Raw genomic sequence first — 23,882 nt, 5'->3', positions numbered from 1 at the left:
TGTTCATACAAATATTTACACATGTTAAGTTTGCTGACAGTGAGAGGACTTTTCTTGTTTTGCTGAGTTTAGTAACAGATGAGGTTATAGCAACAGATATATATATTTTTTTAATGTAACCTTTATTTAACTAGGCAAGTCAGTTAAGAACAAGTTCTTATTTACAATGATGGCCTAGGAACAGTGGGTTAACTGCCTTGTTCAGGGGCAGAACGACAGAGTTTTACCTTGTCAGCTCGGGGATTCGATCAAGCACACTTTCGGGTTACTGGCCCAACGCTCTAACCACTAGGCTTCCTGCCGCCTCGATATGAGCTTGTAGTAACAGATATGAGGTTATAAAGTTTATAGTAAAATAAGTAGTGTCCTCTTCCTCTTTTAGACTGAGTGTGTGTGTATGTCTGTCAGCCTTTGTTTTGAGATGTGTCATTTTCCACAAAGCGTGTGTGTGACCCTGCACGCTGCTGTCTGAGGTCTGACGCACCTTCGTTTGGTTTGGCGTCACCCGTCTTCATCTCTCCATATATGGTCTAAAGCCCAGTGGATGCGGCCCAAATGGCACCCTATTCCCTATCTAGTGCATTTATTTTGACCATGACCCGATACGGCTCTGTTCAAAACTATTGCACTACATAGGGAATAGGGGGCGAATTGGGACATAGTCAGTGACTCCAGACAGTCTGTAATTGCCTCACTTCCTGGGAAGTGTTTGAAGAGATAATTATGGGACTTTGATATCTAGGAAAATAAGGGCTTTTGCCACTCCATGCATACATGCAATCTTTCCTTTAGATTTCCCCCCTGGAAACCTACTCATTTAGGGTCGCATTGGGAGCACAGCCTATCTATGCAGCCTTAACGTCAACAACCACACAATTATCTGTCTCTCTGGGGAAGACTGTGGAATTTCACATTCTTTATAGTCTACTCTTTAATTCACTATTTCCTAATGGTACAGCACGGCAGACACTGTGACCATCATCTAGAACCTTAAATTGTGCACCAACTCATTCTAAACTTGTCACTATACCCTCCGGAGGGAACGTTGAACAGATGAAATGTGTGCTGACTGACTGATATGACTAAGCCATTATAGGGAGGGCCATGGTGACAGGATGGGTGCAGCTACTACGAATAGCCTGCTGAGCTGCTGCCACCCAGTCAGATGCTGTTGGGGTGTGGATTATGTACTGTAGATTTATGGGTGAGGGTATGCTAATGTATTTACTGTTTATGGGTACTATCACTGATTTTCAAAGGTTATTTAGAAGGTTTTACTTCAGTGATTGACATGTGATTGTTTTACCTACCTTCATTGAATGCACTGATTGTAAGTAACTCTTAATAATAGTTTACAGGTGAGGGGGTAATGTACTGTATGTTTATGTGTAAGGGGTAATGTACTATATGTATATGTGTAAGGGGTAATGTACTGTATGTTTATGTGTAAGGGGTAATGTACTGTATGTGTAAGGGGTAATGTGCTGTATGTATATGTGTAAGGGGTAATGTACTGTATGTGTAAGGGGTAATGTACTGTATGTGTAAGGGGTAATGTACTGTATGGTAAGGGGTAATGTACTGTATGTGTAGGGTAATGTACTGTATGGGTAAGGGGTAATGTACTATATGTTTGTGTAAGGGGTAATGTACTGTATGTTTATGTGTAAGGGGTAATGTACTGTATGTTTATATGTAAGGGGTAATGTACTGTATGTTTATGTGTAAGGGTAATAAGAGCGTCTGCTAAATGACTTAAATGTAAATGTAATGTAGTTATGTGGGTAAGAGGTAATGTAGTTATGTGGGTAAGAGGTAATGTAGTTATGTGTGTAAGAGGTAATGTAGTTATGTGGGTAAGAGGTAATGTAGTTATGTGGGTAAGAGGTAATGTAGTTATGTGGGTAAGAGGTAATGTAGTTATGTGGGTAAGAGGTAATGTAGTTATGTGGGTAAGAGGTAATGTAGTTATGTGGGTAAGAGGTAATGTAGTTATGTGGGTAAGAGGTAATGTAGTTATGTGGGTAAGAGGTAATGTAGTTATGTGGGTAAGAGGTAATGTAGTTATCTGGGTAAGAGGTAATGTAGTTATCTGGGTAAGAGGTAATATAGCTTTATGGGCTAGAGAGGCACTGGGACACAACGCTCCATTTATAAGAATCCGTACAGGCACCTGAGGCACTAGCTCTTCTAGTTAAACAGTAACTAGTAGCGACAGTCAGTCTCCTCCTCAACAGCCTGAACCCTTGGTGACCGACTGTACCTGTTCTGTACTAATCCTGTTTATGGTGTGTGTGTGTTCACTTAAACTGACTGATTGTGCATGCTGTAAATCGGTGAAGATTTAGTAGTGAGATGTTATTTTGAACAGGTTTTATCTGTGCTGTGGCAATTTGATTTGTGTTTTATATATATATATATAAGTTGTTTGATCAGAGAAGTGTTGATTCCTCTGGTAGTTCTCCAGTCATGTGTTTCAGGATATAAAAAATTAGCTTAAAATATATCTTCTCTTGTGTCTGTTACATCTCAGTCTGATGTTCAACATGAATACTGATGTATTGTATCTCTCTCTGCAGGTTCCCATGATGCCCCTCGTCTGTCGTGCACCTCGCCATTTCCCAGAAGCCCGATGGCCTCCTCCCCAGGGTCTCCTCACGCTGACCCGTTCTCTAGCAACACCCAGTCCAACCAGCTGCAGCCACCGCCCCTACCCGAAAAGAAAATGGTGAATCGCGCCGTATCTGCCCCTGACAACATGGCCGGGAAACCCTTAGTCCGGGCCTACCCCTGCTTCCCCTTCACCGGTGGCTCTGAGAGCAACGTATTCCGTCCTGACGTCCCATCCCTGTCCAGTCTTCCATCCTCCCCCGTGGACCCTCGGGCCATTTATTCCTCCTCTGAGTCCTTAGAGCACTGTCACACCCCTCTGGGACACCCCCTGCGCTCCCGGACCCTGGACGAACCCCTGAAAGTTCGGGGCCGACTAGGGGGTCACAGCCGAGGCAGCATCACCTCCTCCTCCTCCCCCCAGCTCAGCGCCCCCCACCTCTCGGCCTCCGGACCCACCCAGGGCTCCGGCCTGCAGCTGCAGGCCCTGCTCAGTAACATAGACAGTAGAGAGGGGATCTACTCCAAGCTGGGAGGCCTGTACGCTGAGTCGCTGCGCCGCCTGGCTCTGAAGTGTGAGGACCACTTCACCCGCAGCCAGAAGAACCCGCTGAGGTTTGATGAGAGCAACTGGTCCCTGTTCAAATTGACCTGTAACAAGGCCTGCTGTAATGCAGGAGACGGTGTCTACTACTCTGCTGCCTGCGCCTCAGACCCATCCAACTCCTATGCAGTCAAGGTAACTGGAACACTGGCCCCTTTCATCTCTATAACTTTTATTCATGTAACCAGGAAGTCCCATTTAGGTTAGAAGACCACTTTCCCAATGGAGACCTGTCTCTCTGTTTTCTTGAGTTTTGTGAGGCCAAGGCTGTCATGTAGTTCTTTGATATAAAGGACTCTGGTGGTTAATGTTCACATTGCAATAAGTGTGGAGACTAAACAAATGGGGGAAAAACCTGTTGAATTATGTGTGTGTCAGTCAATGAGAGATGTCTAGATGCATCTCCCCTAATTACTGTGAGAAGAACGTCTTTTGTAATCTGCAGCTCTAATTGGTCCTTACTCCCAAATTCTTATTGGACAGTGTACATTCTACTCCTCAATCAAGGTCATGCTCTTACCTCGTTAAACAATAAAACCTGTACAATGAAGTAAGCCAACACCTTAACGAGCCAACACCATAACGAGCTCTTAGACTGCTCAGAAGACCAAAGGGATCCTCAGCCGAGCCACAGACCCTCCACGTTGGTTGTGTCCCCCAAATGGCACTCTATTCACTACATAGGGTACTACTTTTGACCAGAGACTTGTAGTGCACTATCTAGGAAATAGGGTGCAATTTGAGACGTAGCCTGTGTTTGTTCTCACAGAGAAGGTCCCACCATTCTAGTGTTCCTCCAGGGCATGTTCTGTACTGTAGCCTGCTGTACACAGACAGACGGACGGACGGACGGACGGACGGACAGAGAGATACTGTAGCCTGCTGTACTGAGGAGAGAGACAGAGAGAGAGAGAGATACTGTAGCCTGCTGTACTGAGGAGAGAGAGAGAGAGAGAGAGATACTGTAGCCTGCTGTACTGAGGAGAGAGAGAGAGAGATACTGTAGCCTGCTGTACTGAGGAGAGAGAGAGAGAGATACTGTAGCCTGCTGTACTGAGGAGAGAGAGAGAGAGATACTGTAGCCTGCTGTACTGAGGAGAGAGAGAGAGAGAGAGAGAGATACTGTAGCCTGCTGTACTGAAGAGAGAGAGAGAGAGAGAGATACTGTAGCCTGCTGTACTGAGGAGAGAGAGAGAGATACTTTAGCCTGCTGTACTGAGGAGAGAGAGAGAGAGAGAGATACTTTAGCCTGCTGTACTGAGGAGAGAGAGAGAGAGAGATACTGTAGCCTGCTGTACTGAGGAGAGAGAGAGAGAGAGATACTGTAGCCTGCTGTACTGAGGAGAGAGAGATACTGTAGCCTGCTGTACTGAGGAGGGAGAGAGAGAGATACTGAGGAGAGAGAGAGATACTGTAGCCTGCTGTACTGAGGAGAGAGAGATACTGTAGCCTGCTGTACTGAGGAGAGAGAGAGAGAGATACTGTAGCCTGCTGTACTGAGGAGAGAGAGAGAGAGATACTGTAGCCTGCTGAGAGAGAGAGAGAGAGAGAGAGAGAGAGAGAGAGAGAGAGAGAGAGAGAGAGGAGAGAGAGAGAGAGAGAGAGAGAGAGAGAGAGAGAGAGAGAGAGAGGAGAGAGAGAGAAGAGAGAGAGAGAGAGAGAGAGAGGTGCTCTGCATTCATTTTGACTGACCTTTGTCCCAAAGTCATTAGCAATGTGTAAAAGCAACATTTAAATCCAGAGCTGTGTGTCAAGGGGCCTCGCTGCCTGAGGCTCTGTAGTCTTGCCTAATGCCTCTAGGTCCATTAATCTTTTCATGCCAGCCAGGATTTACAGTTCAGACACACCCCTGTTGTCAAGGACTACATACAACCACCCGTACACACACATTCTTTCGCTCAACACAAACACACTACCCACAAACACACATGGCAGCAGCGCTGTGATGTGACTACGTAAGGAAATCATCCAGTTCTCATATTAAATCATCAATCTGTCGAGTTACAGTTAAATCCCTATGGCTACGTCCCAAATGGAACCGTATTCATTATCCCTATGGCTACGTCCCAAATGGAACCGTATTCATTAGCACTATGGCTACGTCCCAAATGGAACCGTATTCATTATCACTATGGCTACGTCCCAAATGGAACCGTATTCATTATCACTATGGCTACGTCCCAAATGGAACCGTATTCATTATCACTATGGCTACGTCCCAAATGGAACCGTATTCATTATCACTATGGCTACGTCCCAAATGGAACCGTATTCATTATCACTATGGCTACGTCCCAAATGGAACCGTATTCATTATCACTATGGCTACGTCCCAAATGGAACCGTATTCATTATCACTATGGCTACGTCCCAAATGGAACCGTATTCATTATCACTATGGCTACGTCCCAAATGGAACCGTATTCATTATCACTATGGCTACGTCCCAAATGGAACCGTATTCATTATCACTATGGCTACGTCCCAAATGGAACCGTATTCATTATCACTATGGCTACGTCCCAAATGGAACCGTATTCATTATCACTATGGCTACGTCCCAAATGGAACCGTATTCATTATCACTATGGCTACGTCCCAAATGGAACCGTATTCATTATCACTATGGCTACGTCCCAAATGGAACCGTATTCATTATCACTATGGCTACGTCTCAAATGGAACCGTATTCATTATCACTATGGCTACGTCCCAAATGGAACCGTATTCATTATCACTATGGCTACGTCCCAAATGGAACCGTATTCATTATCACTATGGCTACGTCCCAAATGGAACCGTATTCATTATCACTATGGCTACGTCTCAAATGGAACCGTATTCATTATCACTATGGCTACATCTCAAATGGAACCGTATTCATTATCACTATATTCATTTTATAGTGTACTACTTTTGACCAGGGCCTATAGGACTCCCTTCAAAAGTAGTGCACTAAGTAGGGGAAAGGGTGCTGTTTGGGATGTAGCCTGTGTCATATCAGGGCTCAGCTGTGTTTGTAAAGTGGGAGAGATGGACAGGTGCGTCCCAAATGCCACACTTCCCAATATAGTGCACTACTTTTGACTAGGGCCTATATGACTGGTCAAAAGTAGTGCACTTTATAGGGAATACGGCGTCATTTGGGACATAACCACAGTGTTTGGCTTTACTCGTATTAAACATGATGAAACTCATTCATGGCTGCTTGTAGTTAGACTGGTAGACTTATGGAATTACTGTCTGTCTGCTACTACTGGATTGAAAACAAGATCTAAATGAATGAAGGATTTAAAGCTTGTTGACAGCAAGTAGGGATAATATTCCACAGTCTCTTACTTAACCAGGGAAGAAATATTTTCCTCACTGTGTACATTGTGCTCTATCCCTCCTCCTTCACCCTCCAGATATCTAAGAGCCAGGCAGACATTTTCCTCCACATGATTATGCCTGTGTTTCTATTCTAACCACGGTGTCTCTCCACTTCTCTCGCCAGATCTGTAAGAGCCAGACCTCAGAAGCCAAGCAGGGTCACCTCTACAGCCTGTCCGTCCAGCAGACCGTCCCTCCCCACTTCAACCTCCAGCAGGACTGTGGCCACTTCATAGCCTGCGTGCCCCAGAGCATGCTCCCCGCTGATGAGGCCTCGCTGCCCCCCAGTCCCAACCCCACACAGGGGGACAAGGAGCGGGTGGTGGTTATCACCCGGGAGGTGCCACAGCAGACTACGGCAGACTTTGTCAAGGAGTGGGCGTCCGTTCACCAGGTATGATTGTGCCCATTTGAAACATCTCATTTCATTGCATCTTATCTTGAGGAAGGCCACTAGCGTGGAACGCTAACTGAATGGTGCGATGTTCACCATTGTCTACATGGAATGAAAGACGCAATATTGCTTGACTTTTGCCTGCCAGTGTCTCATTTGTATTTGTTTTCCCAACAGGCCCAGCCGGAGGTGTACGAGCGGTGGGTCTGCTTCCTTCTGCTGCAGCTGTGCAATGGTCTGGACCATCTAAAGGAGCATGGGGTGACACATCGAGACCTTTGTCTGGAGAACCTCCTCCTGGTCCCTCACCGCCGCCCCACGCAGGCCAACCCCAACGCCCCACACGACCAGAAGCACCTCCCCCGTCTGGTCATCTCCAACTTCGCCAAGGCCAAGCAGCGGAACACTGAGGACTCTGCTCACAATGACCCCCGCCTCAAACGTAACCACGCCCGCCTGGCCCCGGAGATCGTCTCGGCCACCCAGTACCGGAAATTCGACGAGTTCCAAACCGGTATTCTAATCTATGAGCTCCTCCACCAGCCGAACCCGTTTGAGGTCAGCCCGAAACTGAAAGAACAGGACTACAGCTGTGAGGACCTGCCCCCCATCCCTCCAGTCTCTCTCTACTCCGCTGGACTCCAGAGACTAACCCGGCTACTCCTCCAGCCGGACCCCATTAAACGCATCCACATTCAGGAGGCCAAGCGGGTGCTGCAGAGCCTGCTGTGGGGCCCCCGGAAAGACCTGATGGAGCAACAGCAGTGGGGGGACAGGCTGGGCCCCGGGGAAGGGCCCCGCCACGAGGGCCTCCTCAACTGGTTGGACGTGAAGAGAGCTCTGCTGATGATGAAGTTCGCAGAGAGGTCTCTGGAGCCAGAGAGGAACGCAGAGTTAGAGGACTGGCTGTGTTGTCAGTACTTCAGCTCTGCTCATCCTCTGTCCCTGTGTCATACTGCTGAACTGCTCTACTCACTCAAGTGACTGACACACTGACCGGACAGACTGTCAATCCCAAATCAACCCCTAAAGCCTACCCCCCAGGTACTCCTGGAGATCTGAAAGGATAGGATAGGTTTGGAATTGGGGGTGACTGTTAGTGTGTAGAGACCATGAACTGCCATGGGTTTCCCCTGTATCTGTCTCGGAGGATACAGTGATACAATGTGAACCTGTCAGTCTGCTCTCCACCCAAATGCATGAAAGAAACAAGGTATCAATCACTTTCCTGTCCATTCAGCTTCTACTTCTACTGTTTGTCTACAGACTGCTGTTGTTTTACTTTACTGTATGGACTAAGACACAAACCCGCTGGTAAGGAACCGTCCCAAAAGCACAAGCAGGCCAGCGATTGGCAGAACAGAACAGGATAGTCCTCTTGCCAGAATCAGAGCACTCTCTGTTCCACCCCAGACACAGCAGCTGTGAGAGCTAAGCATGGAATGGAGGATTGAAGTAACACAGGAAGACTTAAATGTACTTACCTATTTAGTATTGATGAACAACAGTCAGTATACACACCTGCCAAGACATTTCAAGTGTTCATGTTTTGTGTTGTCCTTATCAATAGGACTACTTGCCCTTTCAAACAAGAGCTCTCGTCCTCATTTATCCATGTCCAGCAACTCTTGACAAATGTTTGATTGTGCCTGTGCAGCTAGCTAATTTTGATTTGCTTTCACACATTGGTTTTATGTTACACACAGGCATTGACACTGGCGTGTATTGAATTGTGCATACACATTCATACCAGTGTGTTGAAATGGAGTAAACTGGTTCCTGAAGGATACCTTGTCTACAGCTCAGTAAAGAGTGGTTGGTGTTGTATCTCTCCTTGTTAATCCACGAGGAGGACATGTATTGGTTAGAAAGGTGGCCATCTTGAAACCAAAGCTGTTTTGATTGGCCTAGATGGGATGGTAACCATGGAAATGGTCTGACATGAACCAATCTAAAACGTGTACTGCCTAATGCCACAAAATACAGTATGTATATCATTAGTTAAGCGATACTAAGACAGCCAGTACCACCACTGCTATGGTCCCACCTACCCCAATACTTACCTTTTTAAAGAGATACTCTGGTACTTTTGTATACTTTTAGCCACTAGTTCAGAAAGTAGCACTCACGAGCCAAAAGTGGTCCCTGAAAATGGCTTACTATGTCACATATGTGCAGATACAGTATTTGCACCACGTCATTGCTCTCTCTCTGCTGTGTCCACTGAGCCATTGGGCCTGCCCTGCAACCTCATTGGATAATGCTGGGTAGGCCTCTTGCTAGCTGTCACTTAAATACAAGAGTGCTGAAACTCATTGGCTATAACTCAAATTGCTATGTGGGGAAAATGGCCCGGAACAGTTTCAAGAAAAGTCACTTTCAAACTAGGGATTTCGTGGCTAATTGAGTTAAAACAGTAATTCTGTATTAAGAACGCATTGACACATCCAGCCCAAACCGGGAGGTTTAAAACGTACTTTCTTAGTTGCCAAAGTACCGGAGCATGTCTTTAATGTCATCTATAATTGTTGTTTTTGATTTTATAAATTGTTACAGTGCCTTTTACTTCTCCATATACATATTATGGTGACTGAGAACCTAATTGTAAATCTTAACCCCTATGCTCCCTCTGCAATTTGTGAAACTGGAATTTCACAGAATGGTCTGGAGACGGACAGAATTTGTACATAGAGGTTGTAGATCAAATGGCGAGCCCCACCTCAAGCAGGTCTTAATAATTGCAATGGATAAGATCCATAGTGAAAAGTATCTATGATATCCAATCGTTTTAACCCGTAGTAGTCACTGGAGGAAGGCCTTTCTGTTTTTCACTGCATCCTAAATGGCGCCCTATTCCGTTCGTAGTGCACTACTCCTGACCAGAGCCCTGTGTAGGGAAAAGGGTACCATTTGGAACACATCCACGCTTCAACTTCTTCTTGTTTCTCCAAGAATAAATCATTGATTATGGCCTGGGGCTGCAGGCAAACAGTTCAAATTCTGTTCTATTCCACTGCTGTTATCATTATGTGAATAGAAAAGATACTGGTCTCTGTGACAACTAACACAGTGATTTAATGTGAGCCTCACCTGCATTCATCAATAAATTGTAAATATGTTTTCACACATGCACACCATGCTCCATCTGTCTTTTGCTTGTGAACAGCATCAATGGATGTAATTGGGTTTTGTGTGTGTGTGTGTGTGTGTGTGTGTGTGTGTGTGGTGGTGTTTGCACTTTTTAAATATATCTACTAATGGATGGAAGAATGACTTAAAGTCAGGGAGCCATAAGGAAATGTAAAAGCCCATGTAAAATGTGGTACCAAACTAGTTCCAGTGAAAGCATCTCCACATAGTTTAACATTCCTGTTTGTACATTCCACAATGTGGAGGAGCTTTCAGTCAGATTGGGGAATTTTACAAGTCAAAACGGTTCGCTGCTCTGGCACCCCAATGGTGGAACAAGCTCCCTCACGACGCCAGGACAGCGGAGTCAATCACCACCTTCCGGAGACACCTGAAACCCCACCTCTTTAAGGAATACCTGGGATAGGATATAGTAATCCTTCTAACCCCCCCCCCCCCCCAAAAAAAAGATATAGATGTACTATTGTAAAGTGGTTGTTCCACTGGATATCATAAGGTGAATGCACCAATTTGTAAGTCGCTCTGGATAAGAGTGTCTGTTAAATGACGGAAATGTAAAGAAAATGACCAGATTCAGAGATCATACAAACAATTTAAGGAGGACCAGCGCACTCTTTGTGCAAATGAAATGCCTTCATTGTGGTGGCAGTGTTCAATGGAACAACAAAACATCTCCCTGTTTCTGCCTTTTCAATATTGTTCACAGCAGCACATTGCAAAATCAAATTCCTGTCTGTCTCGTCCTTGGCTTAAAGCTAATTATAACCCAGTACCGCAGTGTGAGAGATACTACAGAGTTTTACAGATGGAAACAGGTCTGTCTGGGGTTACTGTCTAGCTATTTACATTCCAGTCAAGTTCACTCCACGGAAGGCCACTGCAATCTGACCCTGGAGTGGGAGAGCTCAGGTTTCAAGTTAAGTTTTTGTCACGTGCACTAGTACAGTGAAATGCCTTTCTTGCCTGCTCTTCCCTAACAATGCTGTAGTACTATACATTTTTTTAATTACAAAATCAAGTAGAACAAATACGAAAAATAGAAATAAGAACACGAGAAAGTAAGTAAGCTATATACAGGGTCAGTTCCAGTACCATATTTCCAATGTGCAGGGATACTGGAGTGATAGGGTTAGATATGTTTAGCGGTAAGGTGACTAGGCATCATGATGCATGATAAACAGAGTAGCAGCAGCATATATGATGATTTTATGTGTGTAGAATGTGCATAGAGACCGTACAAAAATAAAATAAAAGGATCAGTGCAGATAGTCTGTGTAGCCATTCTGTTAGCTATTTAGCAGTCTTACGGCTTTGGGATAGAAACTGTTCAGGAGCCTGTTGGTGTCAGACTTGATGCACTGGTACCACTTGCTGTGCGGCAGCAGAGAGAACAGTCTAGGGCTTGGGTGACTGGAATCTAATTATTTTTTTTCAGGGCCTTCCTTTTACACCGCCTGATATAGAGGTCCTGGATAGCAGCGAGCTCAGCCCCAGTGATGGCCTGGGCTGACCGCACCGCCCTCTGTAGCGCCATGCGATCGAGGGGCGGTGCTATTGCCATACCAAGCAGTGATGCAGCCAGTCAAGATGCTCTGAATGGTCCAGCTGTAGAATTATTTGAGGATCTGAGGGCATATGCCAAATCTTTTTAACTTCCTGAGGGGGAAGATTTGCTGTCACGCCTTCTTACCGACTGTTTGCGTGTATGTGGGGAAGAGATGCTGTCACGCCTTCTTACTGACTGTTTGGACCATTAAGTCCTTAGTGATTTGGACACAGGAACTTGAAATGGGATGAACGTTAGTCTGGAGGTTTTGGGTCTCGGAACAAATACACACACACACCGTGCGTGTGTGTGCCTTTCAATCCTCCGTTGCTTTCTGCTTCATATCACTCTCAAAAACACAGAGCTCCTTTGTCATAGGTGGAATGTGTTGCTATGGTGCACTGACCAATGGAATGACATTTCTGGGGGAGCAGGAACTCTGAGTACCACAGACAACACTGTTGGGGGGGGGGTGAGTGAGTGGAGTGCCCCAGACAACCCCCAGTGACAGCAGCTACACTGAATGCTCCCCTCTTCTTTTGTTTCTCCGATGAGCACAGGTCATGAGGCTCATTCCACAGCAAATACCAGAGTTCTACAGAATAGTCCTCTTTAAACATTCTATTAACCAGTAGGACAAAGGAAGATTTCAAATGTGAAAGTGAGTGGTTCAAATAGCAGTCAAACTGACATTAAATGGATGTACATGATTAGATTGATATGTAGATTAACATTACCTCAAACCAACCCTGTGTTACGATTCAATTCACTTCAAATTTCTCCATGAGATATCCAGGGGTCTGAATGTATAATTAACAGATCAGACCATATTGTATCTGCACTGAGGAACATACCTATGCCAAACAAAGCCAGATTGGGCAATAAGTAGAATGTTCCAAACCCAATTTTCTATGTACATAATCATGATTCCTTCTCAGTAATCTAAATACCTTAAACAGCTGAAAACCAAAACAAGCCTGTACTAGCCCTCTGCCCCATCTCTGCACTTCACTGAGTGTATTTTGACAATAAGCGAAGGCAGACTGAGATAGAGAGACAGTGGTTTACCACTTCAGCCAGCCTCTGAGATGTCTGTAGGGGATCCTATTAGGGCTGGTTGTGAGTGACAATGTAATCCATTGCTCAAATATAAAACAAATGGCTTCATAGAACATAACTGACATGACAATGAATGTAGCCAGAACACGTTCAAATCTGATACAGGTGTTTGTGATGCAAGGCTGACACCTAGTGGTCAACATGACGTATTACATGTAGGCTCTACAGCAGTTAAATTACCGCAAGCAGCAGACTTGGGCAACATCTCAGCAGGGCCCCAAGTATTAGAGCTGAGCTGATTATAAACTGCAGCACTTCAGGTTACCGTCCGAAATGGCAAACTATTCCCTTAATAGTGCACACTATCCATAAGTCTCTGGTCAAAACTAGTGCACTATATAGGGAATGGGGTGGCATTTGGTTAATTTGTTTATTTACCTTTATCTAACTAGGCAAGTCAGTTAAGAACAAATTCTTATTTACAATGATGGCCTACCCTGGCCAAACCCGGACAACGCTGGGCAAATTGTGCGCCGCCCTATGGGACTCCTAACCACGGCCAGTTGTGATACAGCCTGAAATTGAACCAGGGTCTGTAGTGACACCTCTAGCACTGAGATGCAGTGCCTTTGACCACTGCGCCACTCGGGACCCCAACTATAATTATAATAATAGTCTGCCATTTTTAATTGGGGGGGGGGGGGCTATAGACAATTCAAGGAAACAAATCAGCCTAAATGTCTCTCAATAGGCATCACATTCCAATACAAGACTGTCTACCGGTACTATACATCATACTCCAGATTAGATGTGGTAACTTGTATAAGGTCCAGCCAGTTGCTTTGTCACCATTCAACTGAGTTATGTATTAAAGTTATGTTTAACTCCAAGGTAAAAGGTCACTGGGTTCAACTCAAGCACTGACTTGTGTTAAATTCCAATCCAAATGGCACCTAAGGAATAGGCAGCCATTTAGGACATTCCTTACTTTGTCCCTGGTAATAGCATTCAAGATAAATAGCTACTCCTTAAAGCTAAAGTTTACCCACCAGACAGACAGACAGTGGCATTTATAGCCAGGTAAACAAGCCAATGCTATATCCTCATCCCAAAAAGATAAACCTGCTTGGCCAGAACGTGCATGTAGCCTATTGCAGTCTCTGCAGTCCACTGTTGGGTCCATGGAGAAATATTTTTATGGCAAAGTGAAAGTGGTATTTTATATTGTAGGGGAGGCTAGAGTAAAAATGTGTAAACCTAAACAAATATGTACCGTACTAAAGTTTAAAAGGGCAATAATATGAATAAGGCCTTTATTAATTAACCCATTTAATTCCCACTGTGTTCCTTTATTCAAGTCTCTACAGACCTCTTAATAATTCAGTACATTTCAATCAAATAAAATGCAACTTAAACTTGCATTATAATGTTGCATGGTGGCTTCAGATTCAACATTTCTTACCTTGGTCACAAACATCAGACCTACTGTCTGTCTTTGTTGTTAGTTTGCTGGCTTTGGTACTTTTCCACTTGCACAGAAGACGCCCCCACGTAGCTATCTTCACCTCTAGCTACGTATTTCTTGTTTCCCTCTACGTAGCTCAGGGCTCATTTAGCTCGAGTTCAGCACCGATCGGGCTTTATTACTCAGCCGACCATTGCAGTGAGCAGTCAGAAACCCGTCGTGTCTCTACCCGAGGCCGGATGGTAAAATCCAACCTCCAGCGGATCTTAAACAGTCATTGCTTTGCTCGCGAGAAAGAAGGAAAACCACAGTGCTGTACAGCCATGGCGGATTTAAGTAATAGTATTTGTGACATGATTGGCAAGTAAGTGGAGACAGACAGCAAAGTCAAGTGGGGGATGGTAGCTAGCAATTGTTTTCAGTGACGAGGAAGTAGCTACGAATATAAACTGGGATTTAATTTACTATGTCACAAAATACCCACAACTGGTTAGTTTAGTAATCTATGAAAAATATCCTGAATGAATTTGGAAATTAATTAAATTGTTTCAAGTTAGTCATCTTCCTTCGTGTTGTGCGAAACTAGCTTAGCGACTTCACTTATCTAACAGAAGCTAAGCTAACGGTTAGTTACGTTATCAAGATCTTTTAGGAAGATACTATAGTTATCACTTTACACACCTAACAAATACATGGTTAGGGTTTTCTATGTTTCAATGGTTGCCAATGACGCCTCGTTTTATAGCTATATAAGATGAGTTAACGTTAGATTGACGTTGGCATAGTACCTAGGCTAGCTATCTTTCCACCTGAAAACATAACGTTAGTAGCTATAGCATTAACATAGTCAGGTAGCTAGCTAGTTGGCTGGTGTATGAGTTAAAGGGCCCAAATGAAACCCATTTAGAATGGCTCGTAGTTTCACGGGTGAACTTCAAAAACAGAAGAGAAACATTTCCCTTTCCATTGTAATGTGGGAATCTGCAGCCATGATTTTTATTTTTTTTGCGTTTGTCTCTTTAATCACATCACACTTGATTATTTAATAAGGCCTCGGTGACGCAACAATAGTCCTTTCTCCATCTTGACATCACAAAAGCATTTACATTGTAACATTACGCCATTATACTATTCTTCCCTCAAAATGATACAACATTATTGTAATTGGGTATCATAATGTCTCAGTATTGTTGAATTGGAGTTTATCTGACCCGCTTGCTTACAGCTGGATTAGGGTCTGACAGGCTTCCGGTTTAAATTGAAACACCAAGAAGCCCCTGAGAGAGAGAGAGATTTATACATATACACACACACACAAGTATGTGGACACCCCTTCAAATTTGTGGATTCAGCTATTGCAGCCACACCCGTTGCTAACAGGTGTATAAAATCGAGCACACAGCCATGCAATCTCCATAGACAAACACTGGCAGTAGAATGGCCTTACTGAAGACCTGTCACTTTAAACGTAGCACCTTCATAGGATGCCACCTTTCCAACAAGTCAGTTTGTCCAATTTCTGCCCTCCTAGAGCCGCCCTTGTCAATTGTAAGTGATGTTATGGTGGAAACTTCCTGGAGCAACAATGGCTCAGCTGCGAAGTGGTAGGCCACACAAGCTCACAGAACGGAACCGCACAATTGGCCCAGTGTCGTTAGGGTTTGGCTGTGGTAGGCCGTCATTGTAAATAAGAATTTGTTCTTAACTGACTTACCTAGTTAAATAAAGGTTAAATGAGTTTTGTGGAGGAGGAAAAATGATCTGGGGCTGTTTTTTGTGGTTTGGGCCCTTTAATCCCATTGAAGGGAAATCTTAATGTTACAGCATGCCATGACATTCTAAACGATTCGGTGATTCCAATTTTGTGAGAACAGTTTGGGGAAGGTCCTTTTCTCTTTCAGCATGACAATTCCCCCGTGCACAAAACGAGGTCCATAAAGAAATTGTTTGTCGAGATCGATGTGGAAGAACTTGACTGGTCTGCACATAGCCCTGATCTCAATCCCATCAAACACCTTTGGTAAGCCGACTGCGAGCCAGACCTAATCACCCAACATCAGTGCCCAACCTCACTATTGCTCATGTGGCTGAATGGAAGCAAGTCCCCGCAGCAATGTTCCAACATCTAGTGGAAAACCTTCCCAGAAGGGTGGAGGCTGTTATTGCAGCAAAGGGGGGACCAACTCCATATTAATGCAATATTAATCTTCTGTGTAATAGTTGGATTAATGGGACACTTCGGATTACAACAAATTTCTCGTCCCCGGATTGAGGTATGTTTTCTAAGCCGTATCTCGTGCTGGCTCCGCTGTGTCTTCCAAACAGGAATCCTGTCTGACCCTAGTGTAGCTGTAAGTAAGCCGGTCGGATGTACTGGCTACCAACCCCTATGAAACAATTAAATATCTACATGGGATGAATTCATTATTCCATGTAGTAGGCTACTTATATTTTTGACTTCTAGCGATCATTGTCAGGTTTTAGGGTTATATAGTTTTAATCATAGGTAATCGGGTAGAAGCGTAGTTTAGATTGTGCACGTTTTTTCCTCATTGTGGTGCCTTCCTGTCGAGATTCAATTCAACCTCATCAGATGTTCCCTGACGGGGATTCTGCAACCCGCTGTGGCGTTGACCAATGAATTTACGTTTACTGACATATGATGGAGGATGTGTTTGTTGATCTTGTTTTGCCTTGGATTAATACATTCTGTTTTAACAGGAAACCTGGCCCTACTGTGTCATGATATTATGTGCTTAATAATGCCCAGATTCTGATCACAATTATGAAGGAAGAGCTGATGCTATATCACATACAAAAAATATAGTACGGTTTTTCATGGGAGGTTTAAAATCACACAAAAGCTGTGTATTGCATCCACTTTACTGGCCCATCTCACTGCAGTGAGCCTGTGAGCTTTGTAGTACACATCATTGTTTTCAGACACCCACTCCAGCGTCCCTGGCTGCCCCCTTAGCCTGTCCTACTAATCCACTCCTGTCCTGTTAGCTCGTCAGCCTGTTGCACTAAATAAATACACTTGGCAACACAGGTGTAAGATTCACATAACAGTATCTGAGCTTTGGAAGTCCTATTGTATTGAAACGGTTTTAAACCACATCACTAATTCAACCATAGCTAGGTCTAGGTTTATTTACACCAATACATGTGCCACAATGGATCAGCGATTGGATCGTCTAACAAAATCTAACCAGTACCAAAGTTGATAACGTCATCCATGTAGGCCCGGATCTGGCCCAACCTGTCAGTTCTGATTGGTCCCAGAAACTTTATCAGTTTATAACAAGACAAGAGTAAACATGTCGTCCTCCACGAATGATGCAGTGCCCTCCCCCTTGGGCCAATTGCGTGTGACTAACATTTCAGTTATTGTATCCATTATATTAACCAGATACTCAAGTGACCGCTATATAACAATGAAAATAAATATCTTAAAAAAAATGAAAGGCATTTAGCCTGGGTACCAGTCTCTTCAGCTAATCCACTCCATGTCATGTGCCAAAGGGAAAAAACGCCACCTGCTGGAGAAGACAGGTTTTGGGCCCAGTTATCCCGCTTGCTTCTCTTCTTCCTCTCTGTTGTGACTCACACATTTCAGTTAATTACTATAGCTCCCACCTTTGGCCAATCAGTGTAATTTTGTAAATGGCAAGACTCGTCATTCACCTAAGTTTAGTGAAAATCGAGCCAGTGCTTTTCTGAGATATGGCGTGTGACTAACGGATGGACTGAGACCGATCCGCAGTCCCATCCCTGATCGCGGGGGACAATAAAGAAAACTCAATTGCGGTGCGCCTTACATAGGATGGTGATAAGGTGAGGGAAACCAGCCCCACCTCCTACGTTGTTGTGTTTAGCCTAGAACAGACAGGAATGGCTTTCTTTAGGCTCCGCTTCCTTTGTGTTTAGAAATACAATGGAAAACCGGTGGCAATGAAATGCCAATGTTAGCGTAAACAAACCTCTGTTTTTCCCTCATCCTTTCTAGCCTGTCCCTGCATTGACGTAGTATCCGTGGTCCTAACCCCTCTCTCTCTCTCTGTCTGTCTCTCTCTCTGTGTGTGTGGCCAGTCTTTCCCTGCACTGTAGTAGTTCCCGTGGTCCGGGGCCTCTGTGGTGCTCCTGATGCCCCTCTCCCACCCCTGAAGATCCCAGGTGGGCGAGGTAATGGTCAACGGGATCACACTTCTTCATCTCGCCCGCTCGACTCCGTGAGTACATCAACCCTCACATACACCACCTGCTTGTTAAATGCAATGCTTACATAGTGCTCCACTGCGTCAAGCACACTCGTCACATACTACAAAGAAATATTGTTGGAAGATTATATTTTCAGTTGCAAACTTATTACATTTTACGTTTACATGTTAGTCATTTAGCAGACGCTCTTATCCAGGAGCAACTAGGGGTTAAGTGCCCTGCCCTTCCCCCCACCTAGTCGGCTCAGGGATTCCAACCAGCGCCCTTTCGGTTACTGGCCCAATGCTCTTACCCACATTCAGAGTACATGTAGTCTCATACATGTACTCTGAATCACATACACAGGGCGTATGGCTAGTATGTGATGGTGTTACTATATTCTGTGGTGAATAGGCTACTAGGTTCCTGGGGGAGGGGAAGTAAACAGCTGGTAATTTCACTTCTCTGTGTTTTTGTTAATGCCTCTATTCTCCAGGTTTCATTGTTACATATCCTGTTATCTAGTACTTAGCTTTCATTATGGGGTCTCACATAAGTTTACACTACTGCACTCTGACTGCAATCTTTTTTTGGAAGGGTTTATAGTGCACTACTTTTGACCAGAGCCTTATAGGGAATAGGGTGCCATTTTGGAACACAAACAAAACAGGCAACAATTACACGCAGGTCGTTGTCATTCACTCAGCGTTCAAAACAAACTGACATTTCAGGAAGGAATGAGAGAGAAACTCTAGTTTTCATGGTGATGCCATGGCCACATCCTGTCATGTGATGGCTCTGTTAGCTATCTGTATGAAGTAATAGGAGAGTCTGTACAACACAAGGCTGACTTTGTTGACAGACATGCAGGCTCACTCTCTCTGCTACTACCATGTCCTATTGCAGTGTGCAGGTTGACTGACAGAGAGTACAAATGACAGTGGCGTACTGGTACTGTATAGGAAAGGTCCTGTCACCCTCTACTGACTAGGATTCATTAGTAATTATTTGGTAGACTGCAAACTCTACCAAGCCCTTCTTGAAAGGCTATTACATGAGCTGAGGGCATAAAAACGGACATGTTTTCCCCCCAGGTCAGTGGAGACCCGTGGGACCTCCAATTAATATGTAAGATCCAGCAGCTTTTCAGAACCGCTCTCTGGACTAGCTGGTTCTGGGGGTCCCGCGGTTCTCCACTGACCTGGGGACAAATTATTTACATTTTTATGCCCCCAGCTCAAGGAATAGCCTTCGGGCCTCCTTGAAATTAGACTCACTGGTCTCATTTGGACAGTTTAGATTGAGTTTAAGGGAGGTGATATGTTTGTTTTGATTGGTCTTGTGTCTATTATTTATTGTATGTTCACAGGGCTCCCTGGCCTCAATGGTGACTCACCCAGTCTAAAAAAATAATACAATTAAAACATTTGCATATAGTGCGGTACTGCCTGAACTTGTCCAATAACAACACAGCTATTCCCTTTGTATTGAAACGGTGTGCTCTAGTGAACACAACCATGAAGTTGTTTTTAATCATTAACGTTCCTTCTGTTTCCTTCCATATTGGTTTTCCAGGACTTGACGGTGACAGCGGAGCCGGCGGGGAACGGTCGCCCCGGGATACTCCACTTCCAGAGCCGCCTCACCGTTTCCAGGGTGATCAACTGGGACGCGGTGCTGAGTGGGAATGCTCTGTATGTGGAGATACCCATAGACCCCCTCCCCGAGGGCAGCAAGGAGAGGTGAGGACAGGGAGAGTGCTCTGTATGTGGAGATACCCATAGACCCCCTCCCCGAGGGCAGCAAGGAGAGGTGAGGACAGGGAGAGTGCTCTGTATGTGGAGATACCCATAGACCCCCTCCCCGAGGGCAGCAAGGAGAGGTGAGGACAGGGAGAGTGCTCTGTATGTGGAGATACCCATAGACCCCCTCCCCGAGGGCAGCAAGGAGAGGTGAGGACAGGGAGAGTGCTCTGTATGTGGAGATACCCATAGACCCCCTCCCCGAGGGCAGCAAGGAGAGGTGAGGACAGGGAGAGTGCTCTGTATGTGGAGATGCCTATCAGGGTATTTAAAAAATAAATAATGTATACCCCTTTTTTCTCCCCAATTTCATGGTATCCAATCGGTAGTTAGTCTCATCGCTGAAACTCCCCTACGGACTCGGGAGAGGCGAAGGTCGAGAGCTGTGTGTCCTCCGAAACACGACCCAGCCAAGCCACACTGCTTCTTGACACAATGCCCGCTTAACCCAGAAGCCAGCCGCACCAATGTGTTGGAGGAAACACCGTACACCTGGCGATAGTGTCAGCGTGCACTGCACCCGGCCCGCCACAGGAGTCGCTAGTGCGCGGCTGGCAGCGACAGAGCCTGGACTCTAACCCAGAATCTGTAGTGGCACAGCGATGCAGTGCCTTAGACCACTGCACCACTACAGAGCCTGGACTCTAACCCAGAATCTGTAGTGGCACAGCGATGCAGTGCCTTAGACCACTGCACCACTACAGAGCCTGGACTCTAACCCAGAATCTGTAGTGGCACAGCGATGCAGTGCCTTAGACCACTGCACCACTACAGAGCCTGGACTCTAACCCAGAATCTGTAGTGGCACAGCGATGCAGTGCCTTAGACCACTGCACCACTCAGGAGGCCCCTCTATCAGGCTTTCCTTTAGGAAAATGTGACGCGGACATTTGACCGGCAACATTTTTAATTTACTGGACATTTGAGAAATTTACGGGGGCCATATGCGTTGGGTCGTAACCTGGTTAAGGCGTCCACCCACGGTGCTCAGAATGACAAATCACATTTACATTATGGTAATTGATATTCACAGAACATACAAGTCGAGGATGCAACAATACGCGGTACTTCTTACCGAATTCTGATGTGCACTTTGAAGATGTTCAAAGAACTGTCCACATTTAGTTTTCCTCAGACAACAAGGTGAGTAACGAACAGCTAAATCACTAGCCTGTCAATCTACTCTCCCCCATAGTTAAAAAGTTGACCTATTCTATTGGTCAGCTTATCAAGAAGAAATAGCCTATTCCAAACAGACTCTGGGACAGTGGTGGGAAGATGGATCCCGCATTCATACAACCAGTTGGCCTAAGCTACATAAATATTTATAATAATCATTAAAAAACAATGAGTCTGATGCAACAGATCAAAACGTTTAGCTTAAAATGTTGATAAACTACTATTTCTTCACGTAAGCGCACAAGGCAGTAGGCTACGCACAAATGTTCATTCCATAATGCAATTAGCAGGAAAACACTGTTGTCAAAAGGGCACTGCACATGCGAGCTGTTTCATGTGACAGAGATGAAAATATCAGTTAGAAATTTAAGAGAGGAAATCTAATAGGCTACTTTGAAGCAAGATAAGACATGCCTCATAATATGTATTAAAACATTCAGGTTTCAAACAATGACGTTTCTGTTTTCAAAATGCATACTGCCTTCAGCTCATTGCAACGTGGTGTGATGTTGCAGTTTGAGATGCTGTGCTGGTTGACAGATTTCCCTCGCCAATTTAATTCCACTAAATTATGCAAATTAACCTATAGACCAATAAGCATGACCAGTCAAATGTATTTCCATCAATCAACACTTCACAAGGTTGGTGTCAAATACAGTCCCGTGTGGCTCAGTTGGTAGAGCATGGTGTTTGCAACGCCAGGGTTGTGGGTTCAATTCTCACGGGGGACCAGTACGAAGAAAAAAAAATGTATGAAATGTATGCATTCCCTACTGTAAGTCGCTCTGGATAAGAGCGTCTGCTAAATGACTAAAATGTAAATTTATTTATCCGGCTATTACCGGCTAACCAAAAAGATGATACCTTTGGAACCCGCTCCAAAGGAGAGGAGAGGACCGTGTGTGGCTGAGGGAGAGGCCAGGATGGGGTGGTGTAGATCTTTATAATTGGTGTTTAGTCTGTCATCCAAGTTAACCTCTCTCTCTCTCGACAGTTTTGCGGCTCTTTTGGAGTATGCAGAAGAAAACCTTAAAGTTGTCCGCGTGTTCGTCTGCTTTTACAAGAACAGAGATGATCGTGGTAAGTATAACAGTCCTATTTTAAAACGTATTCCTACACCAAACCCACAATTTCAATAGAGAAGCACATCCCAACTGTCAATTTTTGTCCAATCACCGTTTGGGAGATCGTTTGCTCACTAGGAGCTAAAAGGAATAAGTCAAGTGAGTCCAACTATATTAACAAAGGTCATATTGTTAGTTTTTTTGTCATTTCTAATGCGTTTCTCTCCACAGCTAAACTTGTGCGCACATTCAGCTTTCTGGGCTTTGAGATAGTGAAACCGGGCCATGCCGTTGTCCCGCCTCGACCTGACGTTTTCTTCATGGCCTACAACTTCGACAGGGACTCTTCCTCCGATGAGGATTAGCTCTGACCCCTGTGGGGTGTTCCAGGAAGCAGAATCATCATATTAGCCAGTTAACTTTGATAAGCAGTCAAATGTCTTGATTTTTAGAAAGCTTAACTTCAATATGGGTTTGTTGGTTGTCAAGTCAGTCATACAAAGTCTATATTTCTAGGAATGATTCAATTCAGAATGTTTAGTTATGACAGTTGGATGTCTAATTAACACATTGATCCTGCTTTCTGGAAGAGCCCTGTGAGCCCTGCCTAGCCTGCATCCCAAATAATGAAACCTGTGCCGTTTTCACTATTGTCTCACTAACAGTTTCAATGAAGAGATGGTTCAGTCAGACTGAAGTCTGAAAGCCAGACTGTGATGACCACAATTGTGAAGTGAAACCGTTGTGAAAGGGAGCAATTTCAGTTTGGATCCAGGCTAACCCCTGCCCCCAACCCTACCCAACGTCCTACCCTCTCTTGTACCCCAGCCAATCGACCACCTGACCCAAGTGCTTACAGCCTTCCATGCTTTGTGTCAAAGGAAGCGGATGATTAGTTTAGATGTGTATCCCCTAGTTTCACAGCTCGGCTGATATTTATCTCTCTCCTGTCTCTTTTATCCCTTTGTTAAATTCTTCAGTTCGGTTTCATTGGTATTTTGTTCCAACACTTTAGAGGGAACAATGTTTTTTAAGGACTTTGAGCATATTGCAATTCTGTTGTCATCAATCAATTGTCTATTGCTATTTTTTGTTCTTTATTGTTGTTGCTAAAAAGATGGAGGACTCGTCGTTATTTCTTAAATGTACAAAAACAGGTTGTCAGGATTACACTTGGGTACTCCAACTTTTCATTTCATTGTCTAAGATATACCTTATAGTCATTGAAATAAATAATTGGCTATATTTCCGTATAAGATTTTTATTTCATTGTCTAAGATTAAAACAGTCAGCCTCACCTTTTAATCTGACAATTGTTTAGGTATAAAGGCACTCAATCTTCTGAAAGTGTTGTAATGATGTGTGTCAACATTACCTTTGAGCAAAAACTGCCCCGGTATTGGTACTTCATGGCTGGATAATAAATAGCTCTTTAGA

General features: G+C 44.5%; 1 protein-coding gene and 1 pseudogene across 2 annotated transcripts in view; both read left to right on the top strand.

Annotated features, from left to right (window-relative positions):
• LOC106568434 (inactive tyrosine-protein kinase PRAG1) overlaps positions 1-10,112 on the top strand; it is a 37,160-nt gene extending 27,048 nt beyond the window's left edge. The window contains exons 5-7 of the mRNA XM_014138761.3: positions 2,580-3,349; positions 6,711-6,980; positions 7,158-10,112. Coding sequence (XP_013994236.3) covers positions 2,580-3,349; positions 6,711-6,980; positions 7,158-7,964 — 1,847 coding nt within the window. The 3' untranslated portion in view covers positions 7,965-10,112. The remainder of the gene's footprint in view (positions 1-2,579; positions 3,350-6,710; positions 6,981-7,157) is intronic.
• A 4,209-nt stretch (positions 10,113-14,321) lies between these two features.
• LOC106568435 (ornithine decarboxylase antizyme 2) lies at positions 14,322-23,690 on the top strand (annotated as a pseudogene). The gene is made up of 5 exons (XR_001320288.3): positions 14,322-14,564; positions 18,293-18,432; positions 19,976-20,142; positions 22,376-22,461; positions 22,677-23,690. The product of XR_001320288.3 is annotated as an ornithine decarboxylase antizyme 2 (transcript).
• Positions 23,691-23,882: the final 192 nt, after the last annotated feature.

This window comes from Salmo salar, chromosome 13, assembly GCF_965601325.2.
Source record: "Salmo salar chromosome 13, fSalSal1, whole genome shotgun sequence".
Classification (NCBI taxonomy): Eukaryota; Metazoa; Chordata; class Actinopteri; order Salmoniformes; family Salmonidae; genus Salmo; species Salmo salar.
This window is presented reverse-complemented; position numbering and strand designations above follow the sequence as displayed.